We start from the raw sequence: 24,837 nt of genomic DNA, 5'->3' as shown, positions 1-24,837 counted from the left end.
TAAATATATACAATGACCCAGCAAATGCATGGTAGATGCAGTATAATGTGGATAAATGTGAGGTTATCCAGTTTGGGGGCAAAAAAATGAAGGCAGATTATCTGGATGGCGGCAGATTAGGAAAAGGGAAGGTGCAACGAGACCTGGGTGTCATGGTTCATCAGTCACTGAAAGTGGGCATGCAGGTACAGCAGGCGGTGAAGACGGCAAATGGTATGTTGGCTTTCATAGCAAGGGGATTTGAGGATAGGAACAGGGGGTTCTTACTCCAGTTGTACAGGGCCTTAGTGAGGCCTCACCTGGAATATTGTGTTCAGTTTTGATCTCCTAATCTGAGCAAGGACGTTCTTACTATTGAGGGAGTGCAGCGAAGATTCACCAGACTGATTCCTGGGATGGCTGGGCTGTTATCTGAGGAGAGACTGGATCGACTGGGCCTTTATTCATTGGAGTTTAGAAGGATGAAAGGGGATCTCATAGAAACGTATAAGATTCTGAAGGGTCTGGACAGGTTAGATGCGGGAAGAATGTTCCCGATGTTGGGGAAGTCCAGAACCAGGGGACATAGTCTTAGGATAAGGGGTAGGCCATTTAGGACTGAGATGAGGAGAAACGTCTTCACACAGAGAGTTGTTAACCTGTGGAATTCCCTGCCGCAGAGAGTTGTTGATGCCAGTTCATTGGATATATTCAAGAGGGAGTTAGATATGGCCCTTATGGCTAAGGGGATCAAGGGGTATGGAGAGAAAGCAGGAAAAGGGTACTGAGGGAATGATCAGCCATGATCTTATTGAATGGCGGTGCAGGCTCGAAGGGCCGAATGGCCTACTCCTGCACCTATTTTCTATGTTTCTATGCTTCCACAGCTCTCTGGGACAGAGAATTCCAAAGATTCACGACTCTCAGAGAAGAAATTCCTCCTCATCTCAGTTTTAAATGAGCGACTTCTTATTCTGAAACTATGCTCCCTAGTTCTAGATTCCGAGTGGAAATATCCTCTCTGCATCTACCCTGTCGAACCCCTTTAGAATCTACGTTTCCATAAGATCTTCTCATTCTTCTAAACTCCAATAAGTATAGGCCTAACCTGCTCAACCTTTCTTTATAAGACAACCCCTTCATCTCAGGAATCAACGTAGTGATATAAATGCAATTTACTATATAAATGCAATTTATTTGTTGTTGCTGTTGTATGTCGAGGACAATCCAACCCTGAATTATTGACATTTGCAGACAGCTGTGAGATGCTCAATTACCTGTGCAGCTTTTTGCCTGGTCTCCTCCAGTTGTCTCTGGCTTGCCACCGTTTCCTGTTCGGCCTTCAGCTTCAGCAGGGCTATGTCATGCTCGTGTCTCTGTTGCTGGGCCTGAACACAGACAGCAGTCAATTAACCAGGAACACTGACCCCACATTACACCATCATAGGCAGTCCCTTGGAATCGAGGAAGACTTGCTTCCACTCTAAAAATGAGTCCTTAGGTGGCTGAATAGTCCAATACGAGCTCCACAGTCTCTCTGTCACAGGTGGGACAGATAGTTGTTGAGAGAAGGGGTGGGTGGAACTGGTTTGCCGTACGCTCTTTCCGCTGCCTGCGCTTGATTTCTGCATGCTCTCGGCAATGAGACCAGAGGTGCTCAGCATTCTCCAGGATGCACTTCCTCCACTTAGGGCAGTCTTTGGCCAGGGACTTCCAGGTATCAATGGAGATGTTGCATTTTATCAGGGAGGCTTTGAGGGTGTCCTTGTAACGTTTCCTCTGCCCACCTTTGGCTCGCTTGCCGTGAAGGAGTTCCGAGTAGATTGCTTACTTTGGGAGTCTAGTGTCTGGCATGCGGACTATGTGGCCTGCCCAGCGGAGCTGATCGAGTGTGGTCAGTGCTTCAATGCTGGGGATGTTGGCCTGGTTGAGGACACTAACGTTGGCGCATCTGTCCTCCCAGGGGATTTGTATGATCTTGCAGAGACATCGCTGGTGGTATTTCTCCAGCGACTTGGTGTCTACTGTACATGGTCCATGTCTCTGAGCCATACAGGAGGGTACTCGTGTACACTTAACCCTTGGCTCTGTGAGTGCCCAAAGAGCAGGGATTTAACGTTTGAAATACGAGACACCTCAAAACTCAGCAATGCCAAATGGCAAGATTTTATCCCTAGGCTCATGATTTCAACCTCTTTTTTTAAAAAAAAGCTCAGCCCTTCATAATCGCATCATATTGGCTCAAAACTTGTCAAGACTGCAATTTCTTAGAAAGCTTGCCTTTCTATCAGTCGAGTTTGAATGTGTAGCTCTGTGCAGACTAGTTTCTGATGTTGTATATTTAAGATTAGCGCCATGTCATGAAGGTGAGGTAAACTAATACTTATTTGTTGAATAATCTTTGTTTTTCCTGATTTAGCTGAAGAGCTTTGTGGGGAATCCTGCGCTGTTTGGAATAATTCTTGCAATTAGAGGTTATAGCCATTGACATTTAAAACATTTTATAACAACAGCTCTGAACGAAACAAAGGCCGAGACCGGTACCTTCAGGATCTGGGCCAACGACACACTCTCCTGTTGAGCAAGTGCGATCCCCCGTGTCCGCTCCATCTCCGAGAGCTGTCGGACAGACTCCTCGATAGCATCCAAGTAAGTGAGCTCAGCGGTCATACGATGTTGGAGAGTTAGTGGAGAGCTGAGCATGGAGGCTGAGATAACCAAAAAGGAAAACGGTGTGAGCTCAGATTTTTTTACAACTGGTCAAACAAATGGATTGGGGAATGCTGGCTTCAGGAGTTGGGAAAAGATGCTTAACCCCCTGAGGAGACAGGACTCAAAATAAATTTGGGCACCTGATTAGTAATTTCTTGGGAACTGGATGGGACAAGAGTAAAGCAGATCCAAATCCAATGTTGCTTTACCTTTAGTTTAATCAGGGTACTGGCAAATCATTAGACTTGCATCAAGCTGAGCATTCACGGCAATACTATTTACAACTAATCTTTCAAAATATGTTTTTACATTATTTTTTTTTAAATTTATTCACAGGACGTGGGCATCGCTGGCAAGGCCAGCATTTCGTGTCCATCCCTAATTGCCCTGAGGTGGTGGTGGTGGTGAGCCACCTTATACAACTGAGTGGCTCGCTAGGCCATTTCAGAGGGCAATTAAGAGTCAACCACATTGCTGTGGGATTGGAGGCACAGATAGGCCAGACGAGGTAAGGACGGTAGATTTCCTTCCCGAAAGGAATTCGTGAGCCAGATGGGTTTTTGCAATAATCCGGCAGTTTCATGGTCACCATTACTGACACTAGCTTTTTATTCCAGATTTATTTAATTAACTGAATTTAAATTCCCCAGCTGCAGTGGTGGGATTTGAACTCGTGTCTCTGGATCATTAGTCCAGGCCTCTGGATTACTTGTCCTGTGACATAATCACTATGCAACTGTACCCATATACCCCATTATGTACAAAGTGCTGAAACTCAGCGTCTGAATCACTCTTTACTTGTGTCTCACTATTCCTGCCACACACCTCCATCCCCTTCTTTCCATCAGTTTCCCGTTGCACATCATCATCATCATCATCATATGCAGTCCCTCGGAATCGAGGAAGACTTGCTTCCACTCTAAAAATGAGTCCTTAGGTGGCTGTACAGTCCAATACGGGAATTACAGTCTCTGTCACAGGTGGGATAGACAGTCGTTGAGGGAAAGGGTGGGTGGGGAGTCTGGTTTTCCGCACGCTCCTTCCGCTGCTTGCGCTTGATTTCTGCATGCTCTCGGCGACAAGACTCGAGGTGCTCAGCGTCCTCCCGGATGCACTTCCTCCACTTTGGGCGGTCTTTGGCCAGGGACTCCCAGGTGTCAGTGGGGATGTTGCACTTTATCAGGGAGGTTTTGAGGGGTCCTTGAAACGTTTCCTCTGCCCATCTTTGGCTCACTTGCCGTGAAGGAGCCAGGTGAGCCTCTGAACAAGCAATTGGGCCTCCATCTTTCCAGCGGCGACTGGGCCCCCTCCAGCGGCAGCAGATGGGCCTCTCCTCCACGATGGCATCTGGACCTCCTCGACGACGGCAGGATCTCTCCTTCCCCACAGGTGACCTCCTCCTCGACGGTGAACGGGACTCCTCTTTGGCGACGGCGGCTAGCCTCTTCTCCTCCTCCAGCACGTGGTGAGTATCATGGCTGCAATCACCCTGACCTCTCACACCGAACCGCAGACCCCCTCAATGCCTGTCCCCATTGCACAACACACAGCCTTTCATTAACGACACACGAAGATGTGAGGGATAAACCAATGATGAGAAGCAGTCAGTTACAAAAGACAAACCATGCACGACAGTGTGTCGAACGGATTCACACCAGTGAAGCATACATCACGCCTCTCAATCTTCACGGTGAGGGGTGGGGGGGACACCATTACACCAAGGCTCATGTGAGCTCCTTTATTGCACCAACCTGCGGATGTGGGGGGTCTGGCTGCGGTAACACTGATGTCGACAATGTGCGGCCTATAGTTTGGAGACGGTGACGGTGCGAAGGCAGCGGTGGCCAGCTGCCTTGTCCCATCTCCTGCTGTCGTCGCTGGGTTGCTCTGCAAAGGTCTCTGGGTTACGGAGCTGGCGGCAGACGTGCTTGCTGCTTTCTTGGGCTTCGAAGCCTCCGATTGGACACTGAAAGCATATTATTTGCACATTTACAAATTCAGGCACAGGCACCGGACGAGAGGCGGCACTTGGATGGTTTAACACTGCAGATTTTATGCCCTCACCTACCTGTGTGCTAAAGCTCTGCTCTGGAACGGTCCGTACTCGGGAGGCATGAGGAATAAACAGCACTCACAATTGGATGGGCTGGTGGCTCCTCTGCCACTCCCAAAAGCAAACTCACTCAAAGTAACTCACTGCCCTGACAACGTGGCCTGAAAGGACAGTGAACCTGCCAACTGACCCTCGGGAAGCTCATGCATGGTGCCCAGTCAGCAGGAGTGAGGGGCCTCTGTGCAGCATTCAACCCAGAAAGATGTCCTCGAAGGAGACTGGGATTTATACAGTGCCTTTCACGACCACCGGACGTCTCAAAGTGCTTTGCAGCCAATGAAGTACTTTTTTTGGAGTGTACTCACTGTCGTAATGTGGGAATGTAATAAGGTCAAGCAGCAGAAAGTAGATACAACCCAGCCCTTCATCAGCATGCACAGCACGGTCCCAGGTCAGACGGCTAAGAAATTCCCAGGGAGCCCGATAAGCCTGGCAATGGGACCAGAACTGCTCCCATCAGCCCAACCTCAAGAAAAAAAACGACCTCAAGAAAAAACACCAAAGCACCAGAAGAGGAGCTCAAGTTAGGCAACAAGTAAGGCTTCATCCTCATTTGCTGTGCGCAAATTGGCTGCCGCGTTTCCTACATTAAAACAGTGAGTACACTCCAAAAAGCACTTCATTGGCTGTAAAGCAGTTTGAGACTTCTGGTGATCGTGAAAGCCGCTACATAAATGTACATTTTTCTTTCTTTCCTTCCCAGTCTGCACCAAGCATGGTAGTGCAGATTTCCTCCTGCCCCCTTACCCCCCACCCATCCAACGTCCAAACAGAAGCATCTCTGGACTCCCGGCCCACTGAGTCAGAGCATTCTGTGCAGATTCAGCACAGTGACTGACAACACTCTGGCCATTGCATGGGTGGCAATGGGAGGTCTCTGGGATGTCAATAGAGGATTACATCAAAGGACAATGGCAAAAATATGATCAAAGACTACCTCACCTTGCTACATCAATAGATAGCACACACAAACCACAATGACTGAACTGGCTTGCAAAGTCCCAACCACCTCATCAAGCACACAAGTCGTGGCACACTAAGCATTCCATCAACCCTCACTGACTGCCCTGTAACTCGAGAAGGGCAAGCTTCTAACTGCAGCAAGGAGAATTCACCCTGCCCAACTCATCATAATATGCATTGAAAAGAGTTGCATTTATATAGCACCTTTCACGATCTCAGGACATCCCAGAGTGCTTTACAGCCAATTAACGACTTTGAGTTGTAGTCACTGTTGTAATGTAGGAAACAACAGCCAATTACATACAGCAAACTCCCACAAACAGAAATATGATAATGACCAGATAATTTGTTTTTATGATGTTGGTTAAGGGCCAGGACACCGGACACCCTGCTCTTCTTCAAAATAGTGCCACTGGTCTAGGCCGACACTCCCAGTGCAGTGCTGCACTGTCGGAGATGCCGTCTTTCAGATGAGGCGTTAAACCGAGGCCCCGTCTGACTGGAGGGCATCAGAAAGACGGCATCTCCGACAATGCAGCATTCCCTCAGCACTGCACTGGGAAAGTCAGCCTAGATTTCTGTGCTCTCTGAAGTGGGACTTGAACCCACAATCTTCTGATTCAGAGGCAAGAGTGCTATCCACTGAGCCATCATCATAGGCAGTCCCTCGGAGTCGAGGATGACTTGCTTCCACTCAAAGTCGGTTCTCAGGTGACTGATGAGTCCAATGCGGGACCTACAGTCTCTATCACAGGTGGGGCAGTGATTGAAGGAAAGAGTGGTTGGGGAGCCTGGGTTGACGCACGCTTCTTCCGCTGTCTATCCTTGGTTTCTGCTTGTTCTCGGTGATGGAACTCGAGGTGCTCAGCACCCTCCTGGATACTCTTCCTCCACTTTGGGCCAGGGATTCCCAGGAGTCGGTGGGGATGTTGCATTTTGTCAAGGAGGCTTTGAGGGTGTCCTTGAGTTTCCTCCGCCCGCAGCTGACACGGCTATGACTATACATAGAAAATTACAGCACGGAAGGAGGTCATTTCGGCCCCTCGTATCCGCACTGGCCGGCCAAGAGCTACCCAGCCTAATCCCTAATCACTTACCAGCTCTTGGTCCATAGCCCTGTAAGTTACGGCACTTTAAGTGCACATCAAGGATTTTTTAAATGTGGGGAAGATTTTCTGCCTCAACCACCCTTTCAGGCAGTGAGTTCCAGACCCCACCACCCTCTGGGTGAAGAAAATTCCCCTCATATCTCCTCTAAACCTCCCCCCAATTACTTTAAATCTATGCTCCCTGATTGTTGACCCCTCTGCCTAGGGAACCAGGTCCTTCCTATCCACTCTATCTAGGCACCTCATAATTTTATACAGCTCAATCAGGGCTCCCCTCAGCCTCCTCTGTTTCAAAGAAAACAGACCTCATAGCCAAAATTCTTCAGCCCAGGCAACATTCTTGTAAATCTCCCCTGTACCCTTTCCGGTGCAATCACATCTTTCCTGTAATGTGGTGACCAGAACTGCACGCAGTACCCCAGCTGCAGTCTAACTCGTGTTATATACAGTTCAAGCATAACCTCCTTGCTCTTGTATTCCATGCCTCAACTAATAAAGGCAAGTATTCCATATGCTGCCTTAAACACATTTTCTACCTGGCGTGCTACCTTCAGGGATCTGTGGACCTGCAGTCCAACATAGAAACATAGGTGCCGGAGTAGGCCATTCGGCCCTTCGAATCTGCACCACCATTCAATAAGATCATGGCTGATCATTCACCTTAGTACCCCTTTCCTGCTTTCTCTTCATACCCCTTGATCCCTTTAGCCGTAAGGGCCATATCTAACTCCCTCTTGAATATATCCAATGAACTGGCATCAACAACTCTCTGTGGTAGGGAATTCCACAGGTTAACAACTCTCTGAGTGAAGAAGTTTCTCCTCATCTCAGTCCTAAATGGCTTAGCCCAAGGTCCCTTTGTTCCTCTATACTTTGTAGTGTCATATCATTTAATGAGTATACCCTTGCCTTGTTAGACCTTCCCAAATGCGTTACCTCACTTCTCCGGATTGAATTCCATGTGCCACTGTTTCGCCCACCTGACCAGTATATTGATATCTTCCTGCAGTCCGCAGCTTTCTTCCTCACCATCAACCACACAGCCTATTTTAGTATCATCTGCAAACTTCTTAATCATACCCCCAACATTCAAGTCCATCATCATCATCATCATAGGCAGTCCCTCGGAATTGAGGAAGACTTGCTTCCACTCTTAGTATGAGTTCTTAGGTGGCTGTACAGTCCAATAGAAGAACCACAGTCTCTGTCACAGATGGGACAAATAGTCGTTGAGGGAAAGGGTGGGCAGGGAGCCTGGTTTGCCACACACTCCTTCCGCTTGATTTCTGCATGCTCTCGGCGACGATACTTGAGGAGCTCAACACCCTCCCGAATGCACTTCCTCCACTTAGGGCGGTCTATGGCCAGGGACTCCCAGGTGTTAGTGGGGATGTCACACTTTATCAGGGAGGCTATGAGGGTGTCCTTGTAACGTTTCCTCTGCCCGCCTTTGACTTGCTTGCCGTGGACAAGTTCAGAGTTGAGTGCTTGCTTTGGGAGTCTCGTGTCTGGCATGCGAACTATGTGGCCTGTCCAGCGGAGCTGGTCGAGTGTGGTCAGTACTTCAATGCTGGGGATGTTGGTCTGGACGAGGGCGCTGATGTTTGTGCGGCTGTCCTCCCAGGGGATTTGCAGGATCTTGCGGAGGCATCGCCAAGTCATTGATAAATACCACAAAAAGCAGACCAGGTTTACTCACTGGTCAGAACTCATTCGTAAATCATAGTTGAGGCTGTAGTGAAGGTGTTATAATTAAGCTCAGTGCACTTGGGTTTAGGGAGGGGACAGGGTTTTGGGCTCCGAATTGCTTTCTTGAAACCTTAGCTGAATTTTAATTGAGGATAGGATGGCGCTGGGCTGTGAACCCCCCCTGTGGAATAGCCCATCAACACCCAAGATGAAGATTCACAAATGGCCACTTGGGCAAAGTATGCAAAGGTGTCAGTCTTGAACCAGTGGTAGCACTCTCGCCTTGAGTCAGAAGGTCGCGAATTCAATCCCCATTCCAGCACATAATCTAGCCGAACACTCCAGTACAGTGTTGGACGTCTCATCCTTCTCATGAGATATTAAACTGAGGACCCGTCTGCTCTCTCAGCTGAATATAAAAGATCTCATGGCACTAATCGAAGAGGAGCAGGGGAGTGCTCCCCAATGAACTGGCCAATATTTAAAACAGTTTATCTGGTCATTTTACCTCATTGCTGTGTGTGGGACATCGCTGTGCTCAAATTGGTTGTGTCGTTTCCTACTTTACAACAGTGATCACTCTTCAAAACTACTTTGGTGATTGTGAAGCGCTTTAGAACGTTCTGAAAAGCGCTATTTAATGCAAGTTCTTTCTTTTACCTGTGGGACAGCAGTAGAGCGAGCAGTCATCACCACTTCTATCACTTATCAGAGCTTCATTACTCCATTCCAGTATTTATACAGAGCTTCACTACACCCAGTATTTATATACACAGAGCTTCACTACACCCAGTATTTATATACACAGAGCTTCACTACACCCAGTATTTATATACAGAGCTTCACTACACTCAGTATTTATATACACAGAGCTTCACTACGCCCAGTATTTATATACACAGAGCTTCACTACGCCCAGTATTTATATACACAGAGCTTCACTACACCCAGTATTTATATACACAGAGCTTCACTACACCCAGTATTTATATACACAGAGCTTCACTACACCCAGTATTTATATACAGAGCTTCACTACACCCAGTATTTATATACACAGAGCTTCACTACACCCAGTATTTATATACACAGAGCTTCACTACACCCAGTATTTATATACACAGAGCTTCACTACACCCAGTATTTATATACACAGAGCTTCACTACGCCCAGTATTTATATACACAGATCTTCACTACGCCCAGTATTTATATACACAGAGCTTCACTACGCCCAGTATTTATATAGAGCTTCACTACGCCCAGTATTTATATACAGAGCTTCACTACACCCAGTATTTATATACACAGAGCTTCACTACGCCCAGTATTTATATAGAGCTTCACTACACCCAGTATTTATATACACAGAGCTTCACTACACCCAGTATTTATATACACAGAGCTTCACTACGCCCAGTATTTATATACACAGAGCTTCACTACACCCAGTATTTATATACACAGAGCTTCACTACGCCCAGTATTTATATAGAGCTTCACTACACCCAGTATTTATATACAGAGCTTCACTACGCCCAGTATTTATATACACAGATCTTCACTACGCCCAGTATTTATATACACAGAGCTTCACTACGCCCAGTATTTATATAGAGCTTCACTACGCCCAGTATTTATATACAGAGCTTCACTACACCCAGTATTTATATACACAGAGCTTCACTACGCCCAGTATTTATATAGAGCTTCACTACACCCAGTATTTATATACACAGAGCTTCACTACACCCAGTATTTATATACACAGAGCTTCACTACGCCCAGTATTTATATACACAGAGCTTCACTACACCCAGTATTTATATACACAGAGCTTCACTACGCCCAGTATTTATATAGAGCTTCACTACACCCAGTATTTATATACACAGAGCTTCACTACACCCAGTATTTATATACACAGAGCTTCACTACGCTCAGTATTTATATACACAGAGCTTCACTACGCCCAGTATTTATATACACAGAGCTTCACTGCGCCCAGTATTTATACACACATAGCTTCACTACACCACCCCTTGATATACACAGAGCTTCACTACACCCAGCCAATCTTTATGTACACTGGAGAAGACCTCACCTAGCTGGGGAGTGAATGAGGGGCTCTTCCACCGTGCCGTTTGTGTCCTTGACTTGCTCAGGATCTGCGGATAAGCCTTGCACCAGGCGTGGGATCCTTCCTTCGGGGGAGCCTTGCTCTGAAATACTGGCAGATGCCCAGGTACTGTCATCCACAGGAGAATGCCGCACGCTCCCAGTAACATCAGCACCTGACAAAACTGAAAGTTATACACGTCAGCAGCATAATCCACGAGCACAAACCGATTGAAGCGATTTCATTTATTTGCATAAAAACTCGACCAATGAATCAGAACTCTTAGATTCTCTCTATGCTTCAAACCCAGTGAACAAATCCGTGCCAAACTCAATCCTCAACATACTTACACATGCACTTCTTTGCAGCAGGAGTCGCTGGGGTGGGCGGGGAAAAGATAGAGGGGGTGGATGGGTGATGAGAGAGAGAGAAAAAGAATGGGGGAGAGAGTGGGGGAATAGCACGAGGGCAAGGAGAGCGCGAGGGCGGGTGAGCACATAACATAGCCATAGCACTCTTACACCACCACTGGAAGAATCCAGCAGGACACATCTAGCCACATTCATGTCACCCTCATGTTCCAAAGGCAGCTTTCACTGGTGCTTCAGTGAATCTTAGAATGGTTACAGCACAGGAGGCGGCCATTCGGCCTGTCGAACCCGTGCCGGCTCTCTGCAAGAGCACTTCAGCTAGTCCCACTCCCCCGCCCTTTCCCCGTAGCCCTGCAAATTTTGAAAGCCACGATCGAGTCTGCCTCCACCACCCTTTCATGCAGTGCATCCCAGATCCTAACCGCTCGCTGTGTAAAAGTGTTTCCTCATGTCGCCTTTGGTTCTTCTGCCAATCACGTTATTTCTGTATCCTCTGGTTCTCGGACCTTCCACCAATGGGATCGATCTATCTACTCTGTTTGGACCCCTTATGATTTTGAACACCTCGATCAAATCTCCTCTCAACCTTCTCGGCTCTAAGGACAACAACCCCGGCTTCTCCAGTCTATCCACGTAACTGAAGTCCCTCATCCCTGGAATCATTCTTGTAAATCTTCTCTGAGGCCTTCACATCCTTCCTAAAGTGCGGTGCCCAAAATTGGACACAATTCTCCAACTGAGGCCGAACCAGGGTTTTATAAAGATTCATCATAACTTCCTTGCTTTTGTACTCTGTGCCTCTATTTATGAAGCCCAGGATCCCATGTTTTTTTTTAAATCGCTTTCTTAACTTGGCCTGCCACCTTCAACGATTTGTGCACACATACCTTCAGGTCTCTCCCCCTATAGGGGGTTCATGCACCCCCTATAGGATTGTACCCTTTAGTTTATATTGCCTCACCTCGTTCTTCCTACCAAAATGCATCACTTCACACTTTTCTGCATTAAATTTCATCTGCCACGTATCCGTCCATTCCACCGGTCTGTCTATGTCCTCTTGAAGTATATCACTATCCTCCTCACTGTTCACTATACTTCCGAGTTTTGGGTCATCTGCAAATTTTGAAATTGTGCCATGTACGCCCAAATCCAAATCATTAATATATATCAATAAAAGCAGCGGTCCTAGTACTGACCCGGGGGAACACCAATCAGTCCAAAAAACAACCGTTCACCACTACTCTCTGTTTCCTGTCACTTAGCCAATTCCGTATCCATGCTGCCACAGTCCTTTTATTCAATGGGCTTCAATTTTGCTGCAAGCCTATTTTGTGACACTTTATCAAATGCCTTTTGGAAGTCCACATACACCACATCAACCGCATTGCCCTCATCAACCCTCCCTGTTACCTCATCAAAAAACTCAATCAAGTTAGTTAAACACAATTTGCCTTCAACAAATCCGTGCTGGCTTTCCTTAATTAATCCACACTTGTCCAAGTGATTGTTAATTTTGTCCCTGATTATCGTTTTTAAAAGCTTCCCCACTACCGAGGTTAAACTGACTGGCCTGTGGTTGCTGGGTTTATCCTTACACTCTGCTTTGAACAAGGGTGTAACATTTGCAATTCTCCAGTCCTTTGGCACCACCCCTGTATCTAAGGAGGATTGGAAGATTATGGCCAGTACCTCTGCCATTTCCACCCTTACCTCCCTCAGCATCCGAGGATGCATCCCATCCGGTCCTGGTGATTTATTTACTTTAAGTACAACCAGCCTTTCTGGTACCTCCTCGATCATCAATTCTTATCTCATCCGGTATCTTAACTACCTCCTCTTTCACTTTGGCAGCATCTTCTTCCTTGGTGAAGACAGATGCAAAGTACTTATTTAGTACCTCAACCATACCGTCTATCTCCAAGCTCAAGTCTCCTTTTTGGTCACTAATCCACCCCACCCCTCTTCTCACTACCCGTTTACGATTTATATGCCTATAGAAGACGTCCAAATTCTCTTTATGTTAGCTGCCAATCTATTCTCATACTCTCTCTTTGCCCCTCTTATTTCCTTTTTCACTTCCACTCTGAACTTTCTATATTCAGCCTGGGTCTCGCTTGTATTCTCAACCTGACATCTGTCACATGCGCTCTTTTTCTGCTTCATCTTGCTCTCTCTCTCAACATCACTTGCCATCTATTTTCATTTTCTTTCTCAAAGAGCCGGAGGATCGGGAGGAGGTTGTGGAACGCTGTCCCGAGGATCGCGGGGATATCTCTCCAGGCCTTGCATCGTAAGATCTTTTGCTGTGAAGCTCCCCGTGGGCACTAGAAGGACTGCTGGCACAGCTGAAGAAACACAAAAGGAAGGGATTAATCCGCTGCTCGGTTTCCAAACACATGCCTTTTGCTGAGCGCGGAGTGTTTCTGAAAAGTAAATGGCAATTATCGAGGCAGGAAGTTGCAGAACTTTATGGGGATTGCTGTGAATACACAAATGCTGGTTTAGTGCCCAAAGCAACAATAACTTGCATTTATATAGCGGCGTTAATGTCCCACAGCACTTCACAGGTTTTAAGGAGCGTCTTAAAGGACGAGAGAGGTGGAGAGGTATGAGGAGCGTATCCAGAGATTAGGACCTTGGCAGCGGAAGGCACGGCCGCCAATGGAGGAGCTTAGGAAGTCGAGAGGGGGCAGAATTAGGAACGTAGAGTTCTCAGAGGGTTACAAGGCTGGTGGAGGTTAGAGAGATAGGGAGGGACGAGGCCATGGAGGGATTTGAACACTAGGGTGAGAATTTTTTAAATTCGAGGTGTTGCCAGACTGGGAGCCAATGTCGGTCAGAGAGCAAGGGAGGGTGGGCAGAGAATGTTGATGTGTTAGTGCATGGAACTCCAGCCTCTAGACACTACGGGGGTGTTTTTAACTGAACCCTCCAAGCAGGAAACCTGTGGAATCGGGTGGAATGCCAGTAATACATCCCGCCCACTTTATTAGTGTGCAAAATTGTGCAGGGTGCAAAACCAGCGTTGCACTCGATCCCAGCCGGCGAGTCAGGTTAGAACGTCCCCCTATATCCCCACTCGAACTTCTGCTGTTGCCAGGTTGCTACCAATGATCCAGAGCTGGCCCGACAGCAGCTCACTATGGAATCTCAGAACTGGCAAGTTCAGTGCATCTCTCAATAACAACATGTTCCACTCGTCGTGTTCTATTTAATGCTGGGGGAGAGAGATGGGGGGAACCTGAAGGGCAATGGGCAGACAAAATGGCAAGCTGGCCTCGGTGCTGTGCTGAGACGACCAGTTCAATTACAGGTCAAGCGTCTGAAATCCGAAGTTCCGAAATTTGGAATCTGGGCCAATCCGTGGCGGGGCCGACCAGAAACCCCTCCCCCCACCCGCCTAGACCCTCCGACCTCCCTTTCCTTTCCCTCCCTCCCCCCCCCCACCCCAGCCTCCAGCCAGCTGACTGACCGCCCCCCCCAACACCCTACCTCGGCCCGGGTGTTTCCGGACTCGGAACGTCAAACACGTTGCGAAATCCAGAAATACTCGAACCTCGGCCAGTGCATTTCCAGATTCAGGACATCACAAGGATGTTCCGAGATCCGGAACTACATCAGTTCCGGGGTCTCTGATTTCGGACGCTCCATCTATAACAAGATTTTGAAAACAACATGAAGACGGAGTCCAGTCAGCATCTGAAAGAGAGGACAGGTTAACGTTTCCAGAAAAGAGCCTTTGTCAGAAGAGGTGGTCAGTCGGAGTTGGACTGGAAATATCCATCAACACTCTGTTCAAGAATGGGTGTGAAATATCTTCAGCTGCACTCGGGTGCATGATTGTGCTACACTTCTGATTTACGTTCGGGTAAATAAGGTAACAACATTGTTGCAAAACCAATACAATCAACATATTCTGCAATTTCAGTATCCCATGAAGCCTTGAGCCGACTAGTGACTGCGCACTGCGGCCCTGGTTGACAGACTGCAGAGTAAAGCTATCGCTGACTCGAGGCTTCAATGCAGTCTAAAGCCACACAAAGCATTGGGGATTTCAGGATGGATCATTTGATGGCAAACTCCGCCGTCTACACCAGCAAGTGGCCGGGACATCATTCCTCTCCAAGACTGTGACCAAGAGCAGCATTACGAGAGTGATGGAGTTTGGAGCAGCACGTGTGTGATGGGGTTTAAATCAATAAGTGATGGATTGAAGCCAGGCTTGCTGTGTTCACGTCAACCATTTCAAGGCACGATTGTAAGGCTACAGTAATGTCATTCTGCCATTAGGGGGCACTATTGAGCTAGGTCGGCAAAGCACTGATGAGCAGTTTGACTGATGCCAGGGGACAGACAGACAGCCTCAGTCCTGGAACTGGAGCACTATATTTAGGGCTGGTGAAAAAACTACCTTCTAAAGCATGAGCTTTAATCAGCATAAATTCTATACGACTCAGGGGGCCACAAAAATCTGACGCAATCTCGCTCCACAACTTGGCTCAGCATGCAGCAAAACTGGGGCAAAGGTTTCTGTAACTGCAACTCACAGAAATAGCAGAGTGCGCAAAGTATCGCACCCCGAGGAATTAGAAGCAAATGCTAAAATTCACCTTCCTCTGCTGCACATTCCCCTCCAATCATATCCAGCTGCATAGAGCAGGGACAGATTAACACACAGGTCCGTGCCTCAGGGCTTCAGCCAGATAAGGGCTCCGCGGACTTGTGTTTTAATGGATTGGGAGGTCCGGGGGGTGGGGACTGGTTGGAGGGGTGGAAGTATGTTCTTGGTGCCAAGGGCCACAAGAATCCTTAATCTGGCTCCAACATCCATACAGATTGGCAGCTTCAGATTCTCGAGCAGTTTCCAGTGCCCAGTACAACATTCCGCTTATGCCGAACCACATGTCCATTGCGAATACCAGCAAAGATCCAGAACACTGATCTGCACTTACAGGGAACACTCCAGAGACCCAGCCCAGCTCAGACGCCCAATGGGTGCAAATGACCTCCATTCTCAACCTTTGAGCCCTCAGAATTCTACGCGAGTCTCTAATTCCTCCAGTCTCTCTTCTCCATACTTTGGCAATTAACTCGGTCTGAAAATAATTCCCACCCCCACCCCCAGGGTGTGTTGTGATCTGCAGCTCAAACACTACCTTACCCTGGAGCCCTCTCTCATACAACCACACCCTCTGCAACCCAGCTACTGCAACGCAAAAGCAACTGACTGCGGGACAAGTCAAACTGTCGTTTTATTTCGCCATTTTGTACACACTACAAATGGGGGTACTTCCCATAGTGACTTGCTATTTTTTTTTTTAAATGCGTCAATAGCAGCTCTGCCCTCAACTGAACAGCAACCTGCAGGAGGCAAACTGCATGCATCTGCCTCCTTGTGGGTCCCACAAGCTGCTGTTGGAGCAAACAAAAGTCACCACTCGACTGACAGCGGCCAATATAACCACATACACTGTCGGCCGTGGTTCAGTGGGCAGCGCTCTCGCCTCTGAGTCAGAAGGACGTGGATTCAAGTCCCACTCTACTGACGTGGACACATAATCCAGGCCGACACTCCAGTGCAGTACTGAGGAAGTGTTGCACCGTTGAAAGTGCTGTCGTTCGGATGAGACGTTAATCCAAGGCTCTTACCCAAGGAAAGATGTATTTAGCTTAGAGGTGTTGCAACTAGATTCACTAACTTGATTCATGGGATGAGAGGGTTGTCCCAAGGAGAGATTAACCAGAATGGGCCTATGTCCTCTGGAGTTTAAATGAGTGAGGTGATCTCGTTAAAACATAACATTCTGAAGGCTTGACAGGGTAAATACTGAGAGGCTGTTTCCCCTGGCTGGAGAGTCGAGAGCTAGGGAGCACAGTCTCAGGATAAGGAGTCGGCCATTTTGGACTGAGATGAGGAGAAATTTCTTCACTCAGAGGGCTGTGGATGTTGAGTCGATGAGTATATTTAAGACTGAGATCAATAGATTTTTGGGCACTAAGGTAATCAAGAGAAATGGGGATCGGGTGGGAAATTGGAGTGGATGTAGACGATCAGCCATGTTCTTACTGAATGGCGAAGCAGGCTTGATTTCACTGAAGGGCTTCTGCTCCTAAATCTTATGTTCTTATATTATGTAAAGGATTCCATGGCACTATTCGACGATGAACAGGGGAGTGTCTTGGCCAATTTTTATCACCCCACCAACATCACAAACAGATTATCTGGTCATTATCACATTGCTGTTTGTAGGATCTTGCTGTGTGCAAATTGTCTGCCACATTTCCTACATTACAGCAGTGGCTACACTCCAAAAGTACTTCATTGGCTCTAAAGCGCTTTGGGACGCCCCGAGGATGTGGAAGGCGCTATATGAATGCAAGTTCTTCCTTACTTACTTGTTGCAAGAGTATAAGGGGCAGCATGGTGCTCAGAGACCATGGGTCTCTGCACACACGCCACGCCATCAGCACCCTGCCGACAGAGAGACGCCAATCTTAAGAGGCGTTCAAGAGACCTGTCTTGGGATAAGGCACTGGCAAGTACATCACCAGCATTTGTTTCCCTCTCCAACAAGGCATTTACTAAAAATTTAAAACAACACCCAGGGAGCTACCAGCAGTGTCACAGGGTGTTGGTGATTTGTGTAATTCCCCAACATTTCTGGCTATGGGGACTTAACACCAGGGATTTCAGTTATGTGCCGATACTAGAGAAGCTGGGAAGACAGAGATAGAAAGTTTCTTAACCGATAAGGGAATAAGGGGTTCTGGGGAGCGGGCAGGGAAGTGGACCCGAGTCCATGATCGGATCAGCCATAATTGTATTAAATGGCAGAGCAGGCTCGAGGGGCCGTATGGCCTACTCCTGTTCCTGTTTCTTATGTTCTTATGTTCTCCTTAAAGCAGAGATGGTTAAGAGGAATTTTATTAGAGGGGTTCAAAATCTTGGAGTTTTGATAGAGTAAATAAGGAGAAACTGTTCCCACTAGCCAGAGGGTTGTAACCAGAGAACACAGACTTAAGATAATTGGCTAAGAACCAGAGGGGCGAGGAGAATGTTTTTATTACACAGTGAGTTATGATGATCTGGAACGCAATGCCTGAAAGGGTGGTGGAAGCAGATTGAATAGTAACTTTCAAAAGGGAATTAGATAAATACTTGAAAAGGAAAAATCTGCAGGGCCATGGGGTAAGAAAAGGGGAGTGGAACTAAATGAGGAGGAATTTCTTCACTCAGCGGGTTGTGAATCTTTGGAATTCTCTGCCCCAGAGAGCTGTGGAAGCTGAGTCTCTGAATATATTCAAGGGGGTCTAGGGGAATCGAGGGATATGGAGATCAGGTGGGAAAGTAGAGTTGAGGTTGATGATCAGCTATGATCTCACTGAATGGTGGAGCAGGCTCGAGGGGCCGTACGGCCTACTCCTGCTCCTATTTCTTATGGTCTTAATTGACAGCTTTTTCAAAGCACGATGGGCTGAAAGACTCTTACAACTCAGAATGAGGCCAATGAGCACTGACTCTCAAGAATTCTACTGGGCATTGAGAGTTTGACAGAGAATTCCTACTAAATTAGACACTGGGCGCACCCCTAAAGCTTGCTGTAATTCGTGGACGGCATTGTCTGTCACACTGCAGGTGAGCAAATCCAGTCAGCACTTAGCTTAAAATCCATCCAGGTCTGCTGCACATAAACTCAATGTGGAGATTCAAAACTTCACACTACCAGCACAGTTCAGTCCCGTCCCACACCAACAGTAAACTCAAGTGCCTTTCCTTACTGTGCAGCTAGTGAGCAGGGGCGGTGTGTCAGAGAGTCTGTCCACAGATGCCTGTTCCCCGTTCTCATCTCCCCACTCTCAATTTTGTTCCTTTTAATGTTTTGCGAGAAACGTACAGCAATTGATGGCTGTCCAATAAGCCCGGTTCGGGTCCCACCCTTTTTACTTTGAGCTGCCTGGAGAGAACCTAATGGGGCACAGAGGACATTTAAAACCTCGATGGCTACTTTCTTTCTAGCGAGCACAGAGTTTTAAACTGCGCAATTCAGCACTTTTACCACAAAACAACTTCGCGGCTGGGAGAAAGATCGGAAAGATCAGAGCGTGCTGCAGTTTGGTTGGCGGTGCATTAAAACGATCTGAGCAAAAAGGCTTTCATTTGGTGTGAAGGGTCGTGCTCATTACCTTTGGTATGATTGGATCTTCCTGCTCATGCCTGTGCTGCTCTGGGAGGAGAGGAAGTCATCCTCATATGTCGCCGCGTCTTCAGGGCTCGCTGCAGATACCAGGGGCTGCAGTGTTGGCGAGCCTCTGTCAGACTCCTCCTCCAAACCTCCTGTCAACAGAAAGCACGATGTTACAAGGGCCACGTAGCCATTTCTATCAGGCTTTTTTTTTTATAAAAGAAAATCTCGAAACACAGGCCTTTCTCACACCACCGACTCCATCACTGCAAGGAGATTGTGGCACTCGAGCCAATAAATAGGGTTGGTCACAGACTAACTAATCTCATGGTTCCAGACCCCTCACCCCCCCCCCACCTTGTGTCAGCTCCCAGCCCTCCCCCACTACTTACGTCAGACCCCAGAATCCCCCCCACCCCGCTCACATAAGCCGCAGCAGCCCAGCCACTGTCCCCACCCCCCCTCCCCCCTCCCCCTGTTCGTGTCAGACACCCGGCTCCCAGTTTTAGAACTCCCAATTGCTATCCAGTTACTTCTACTGGAATCTGTGCACACCGGTTGAGAACAGGATCATGCTTGGGCATGATGCCCACCACCGTCAAATCCCTACCTAAACATGAAGAACAATGAGCACTTGAATGAGGTAGCAGAGGATAGGCATCCCAAACCCCAGTATGAGTCAGAGGAGGAGGGGGGGGTGGGGGAAAAGAGGGCGGGGGTTGGAATAGATTTACAGCCACAGACATGAAGAAAAACATCTAGTCCCTTACCTTTCCCAAAGAACTGGTAACTCTTTGTGAAGATGTTAATCACACTGTGCGGGCTGCCCTTGGCCAGCTCCTCCCAAGGTGCTCTGCTCTTGCGTCCCTCGGACTGCAGCTGCAGAGGCTGGTACCTCTCCGCTTCCTTCTGGAACTCTGCGACTGGCCTGGCGGGACTCGACGCTCCAGCACAGAAATCCTTCTCCCTTAGCCGTTCCGTTAATTTGATTGGGTCCCTGTAGCCGGGCAGACCATCCTCCTCAGAGAGACTTCCTTCACTCAGCAACGGCCCCTCGCTGATGGAGCCCCCGCTGGAATTGGGGGAATCAAACTGATGCCTCTCCCGGCTCAGCTTCTGCAGGTTTTGCTCCAGGGCCTCGAGCGACCTCTTGTACGTGTTTTCCCAGCTCGCCTCCTGGCACCGCTCGGCGACCCCCGACGTCCTGGCCTCCGTGGCCTGGCACCGGGGAGGCTCGCTGAGCTTTTTATACTCGTACAGATTGCCAACCCCCGGCAGCCGATCCTCGTAGGTGGTGTGGCCCGCCCCGCCTCGGATCCGCCGGAGTCGAGGCGAGACATCGTCGTCGCCACCGCCGTCGCGGACGGGCGGGCTGGCGGGCTTGGCCCAGCGGCTGTCATCCCACGCGGTCTGCAGCACGTCGTGCTCCGAGCTCGGCGCGGCCCCATAGTTGATGCCGGCGCCCGCCAGCTTCTTGGCCTCGCTCTCGATGCGGCTGGAGAGAGAGGCCGCTGTCGCCTTCAGCGCCTCGATGCGGTCCAGTTTACTTTTGCCCGGCGCCCCGGGCTTCGGCACCCCAGCCACGTAGTCGTACGGCGAGGCGCCGGAGCTCGGGTACGGGTACGGCAGGACAGGCACCGGCCCTTTTGACGGAGCATCCTTGCGCTTGGCGGCCGCTTCGAAATCCCTGGGAAGCAACCCTCGGGGCTCCAGGTTCAGCAGGTGCGAGAAGAGGTTACCCCCAGGGTGAGGGTGGGCAGACTGGGCTGCGGGGTTAAGCCGATGAGCCGGCATCCAGGAGGTCTCCAAACGGTCATGTCTGCAAAAGAAATACGCCATTTTAGAAGCAAACATCACAGGTTCTGAACAAAGGCAAGGCTTCAATTGCTACAAGTGTCAGCTGTGGCTCTCCCCTGAGTCAGAAGGTGGTGGGTCCAGTCCCAGTCCAGAGACCTGAGCACATAATCCAGTTGGCACAGCAGTGCAGTAATGAGGGAACGCTGCTGTGCCACCCACTGTACCTCTCCACCCACTATACCCGCCCCTCTATGAGCCGATGGATATAAATGAGGAATGCTGGTTGACTGAGCTCTGTATAACCAAGGGACTCTGAGGCCAATCTGTTCACGGTCACTACCACCCTGGCTGGGCTCAGATTACTGACCGCCCGTCTTTCGCATTTCCTCGGAGGTGTACATAAAAGTTCCCACTGCACTATTCCAAGAGCACCTGGGAACTTCTCCCCAGTGTCCTGGCCAGTATTTATCCCTCAACTCACGAAAGATTATCTGGTCATTATCACACTGCAGTTTGTGGGATCTTGCTGTGCGCAGATTGGCTGCCACATTTCCTACATTACAACAGTGACTACACTTCAAAAGTTGGTCATTGGCTGTAAAGCGCTTTGGGAGGTCCAGTGGTCATGAAATGCGTTCTAAAAATAAAAGACTTGCATTTATATAACTGCATTGCCAGAGCTGGCCCAAAATAATGCTCACACAAACACTGCTTTTGGAAAACCTGATTGAGAGGCAGTGGGGAAGGGTGGATGGGGGCGGGGGGGGGCAGAGAGAGTAATTATATAAATTGAAAGGGACTTTCGAGAGGGAAGCAGTTGCACTATCGCTCTCCTCTATTGTGAAGAAAGTCGGAGACCAATGAGGAAACCACAAGCAGATCAAGTTGTTCTGGCAGTAGTTCAGGTTCAGGCTTTGCAGTTTATTGGCCCGAGCGGTAAACCATTCATTTCAACTGGGTTACTGCGGGTGTGAACTCAATAGCAATCGGAAAACCTAGACCCACCCGTAACTGGAGACCAGCAGCAATTTACTTAAGATGTCTCTGGGGTAAAGGCCTGAGGAAATGCGGGTCAATGAATGCTAATTACTTCCCCAAGGATTCCTGTGTAAACTTCAATAAACAGGTGCAAGTCTCCAGTCACTACAGCCAAGCGGGTCCGTTCTGCAACAAGGCTGCAAGCTAGCAGTGCAGAAAATTACCTAAAAATGCTTACACACCCATCCTCCCGCAATTGAACCGGAACCTTGCAAAACAATGGGGCCTCAGGTTTCACTTACTCTGCGTGTAAGGGAAGTAAACAACAAACATAACGATCAAAAATTCTCTTTTCTCAAAGGCACCCTTATCTTTTACAGGGTGTGCCTTTAAAGGCAGCACAGGCCATCCAGGAAGCACTTTTACTTAGCACCCAACCTGTGGTGACTGCTACAGTTTTTATGGGATCTGAAGTGTGATACTTTCAAAGACCAACAACTAATGCACATGGCACAGAAAAGTGGCATTTAACAACACAGCTACACGCTAGCTGGAGATACTAATTTAAACAAGTCTGACGACGTTTAGCGAGAACAGCCATTCATTTGTCACATCACAAGTTTGGTGCTGTGAGCTGAATTGTATGTGTAAGCTGTGGCTCGGTTGGAGCACCTTAGCCTCAGTCAGAAGATTGTGGGTTCAAGTCCCACTCTACTAACTTGGACACAACTTCTATACCTACACTCGAGTGCAATACTGAGGGAGTGCTGCACTGTCGGAGGTGCCATCTCTCGGATGAGACGTTAAATCGAGGCCCCGTCTACCCTCTCAGGTGGATATAAAAGATCCCATGGCACGATTTCAAATAAGAGCGGAAAAGTTAACCCCGCTGTCCTGGTCAATATTAATCCCTCAATCAACATCACAAAAACAGATTATCTAGTCGTCATCACACTGCTGTTTGTGGGAGCTTGCCGTGTGCAAATTGGCGGCCACGTTTCCCACATTACAACAGTGACAACACTCCAAAAGTACTTCATTGGCTGTAAAGTTCTTTGGGACAGCCACCTATATAAACACAAGGCTTTCTTTGTGTTATGAAACGATACAACTCACTATGTTGGTCACACGTTGCTCAGTGCACAATGCAAATCAATGGTGAAAGTGTGTAACTCACTGGAACTCAAGTAATACTTTCTAGGGACACACTAAAGGAATGGCATATGCGATTTGGAAAAAATCACACACAAAGATATCCTTCGTAAGAGTGATTAAAAAACGTATAGATTTCGACAAGGGTTTGCTCACTGTTTCTGGGTCTGATACAGTGAGCAAATCGCCACTCCCCACACCAACTGCTGCCTGATACACAGAGTCAGAATGTAGATGGGCAACAAAATAAACTTACATTTCTGTAACGCCGTTAATGTGGTAAAACGTCCCAAGGCGCTTCACGGGAGTGTTATCAAACAAAATTTGATAGAGTTACATAAGGAGATATTAGGGCAGGTGACTAAAGGCTTGGTCAAAAAGATGGATTTTAAGGAAGGTCTTAAAGGAGAGTGGGGTGGAGAGGCAGAGAGGTTGAGGAAGGAAATTCCAGAGCTTAGGATCTTGGCAGCTGAAGGCACATGAGCCAATGGTGGAGTGATGAAAATCAAGAATGTGCAAGAGGCCGGAATGAGAGGAGGGCAGAGATCTCGGAGGATTGAGAGACTGGAGCAGGGTACAGAGATAGGGAGGGGGCGAAGCCATGGAGGAATTTGAATACAAGGATGAGAATTCTTAAAATCGAGGACAGAGAGTGATGGGTGAACGGGACTTGGTGAGAGTTTTGGATGAGCTGAAGTTTATGGAGGCACCGGCCAGGGGAGCACTGGAATGGTTGAGTCGAGAGGCGACAAAGGCATGGATGAGGGCCACAGCAGCAAATGAGCTGAGGAAGGGGCAGAGACGGGCGATGCTACGAAGAGTACGAAGAACATGCAGCCACAGGTCCCTCAGGCCCAAGTATGATGATAGCCACGATAGTATAACAGAAGCCTACAAATGTACAGGAAAAATGTTGAATACTAGAATAGGAGCCCTCCTCCACAGTCAGGCACCATCCTGTGCTCAGGGTTCAATGTCGAACGCCCGAAGCAGGACGTCAGCATGTTGATTCATATCGGCAAACTGGTAACATTACTGCAAAAAAAACCACAGTCACATCAAAGGACTGCTATTTTGGGGCGTTTATTTATACTCTGGGTATAATTCCAATATTATATAATTACGACACATGTCTGAACACAGCGACCACACTTGGCTCCAATGTTAGTTCTCACTTCGCAGCCCGAATGTCCCACTGAAAATCCTTCAAAAGATGCCAACAGGCAGTCAGACAATTGGACACCAAAATATCTGAAGCTTTTTTAAAAAAAAACTTTCAAATCGCCATTTTCCTTACATCATCACTTACATACAATGAATGTGAAACTAAAGTACAGCCAAGCAATTGCCTTTGAACCATTGCCAGTAAATACAGCTGTAGAGCCGCTTATCGAAAGAGCAAAGGTCCTTTATGGTGCTGTGTATTATCAAACATTGGCAGTTTCCTAGAAACCGTGTTGGGGAAGTTATGCAACGGTGTGACTAAAATACAGAGGCTGGCGACCAGGCGTGTTCCCCAGCAGCTGAGTGAGCAAAGTCCAGAGTTCGCTAATCTCGGGCAACACAGCAGTTGGGGCGGAGGGGACAAGGGCAATAGTTGGCCTCAGCACTCCTGGCTAATTGGGATTCCTGCCTCTGACCCTTGTCCAGTGAGCGCTGCTGCAAAGTGCAAA

At 48.2% G+C, this 24,837-nt stretch overlaps 1 protein-coding gene across 5 annotated transcripts in view; it reads right to left on the bottom strand.

The window, feature by feature from the left end:
- The window catches only part of cep350 (centrosomal protein 350), a 190,560-nt gene that overhangs the window by 81,201 nt on the left and 84,522 nt on the right, over window positions 1–24,837 (bottom strand). For all 5 annotated transcript variants that reach the window (XM_070887454.1, XM_070887458.1, XM_070887457.1 and 2 more), the window contains 7 exons: window positions 20,008–21,056; window positions 19,239–19,389; window positions 13,245–13,399; window positions 10,669–10,867; window positions 4,443–4,657; window positions 2,524–2,687; window positions 1,257–1,367 (listed from right to left, as the gene is read on the bottom strand). In XM_070887454.1, coding sequence (XP_070743555.1) covers window positions 1,257–1,367; window positions 2,524–2,687; window positions 4,443–4,657; window positions 10,669–10,867; window positions 13,245–13,399; window positions 19,239–19,389; window positions 20,008–21,056 — 2,044 coding nt within the window. The remainder of the gene's footprint in view (window positions 1–1,256; window positions 1,368–2,523; window positions 2,688–4,442; window positions 4,658–10,668; window positions 10,868–13,244; window positions 13,400–19,238; window positions 19,390–20,007; window positions 21,057–24,837) is intronic.

This window comes from Pristiophorus japonicus, chromosome 8, assembly GCF_044704955.1.
Source record: "Pristiophorus japonicus isolate sPriJap1 chromosome 8, sPriJap1.hap1, whole genome shotgun sequence".
NCBI lineage: Eukaryota > Metazoa > Chordata > Chondrichthyes > Pristiophoridae > Pristiophorus > Pristiophorus japonicus.
The sequence above is the reverse complement of the archived record's forward strand: the minus strand, read 5'-3'. Positions and strand labels throughout refer to the sequence as shown.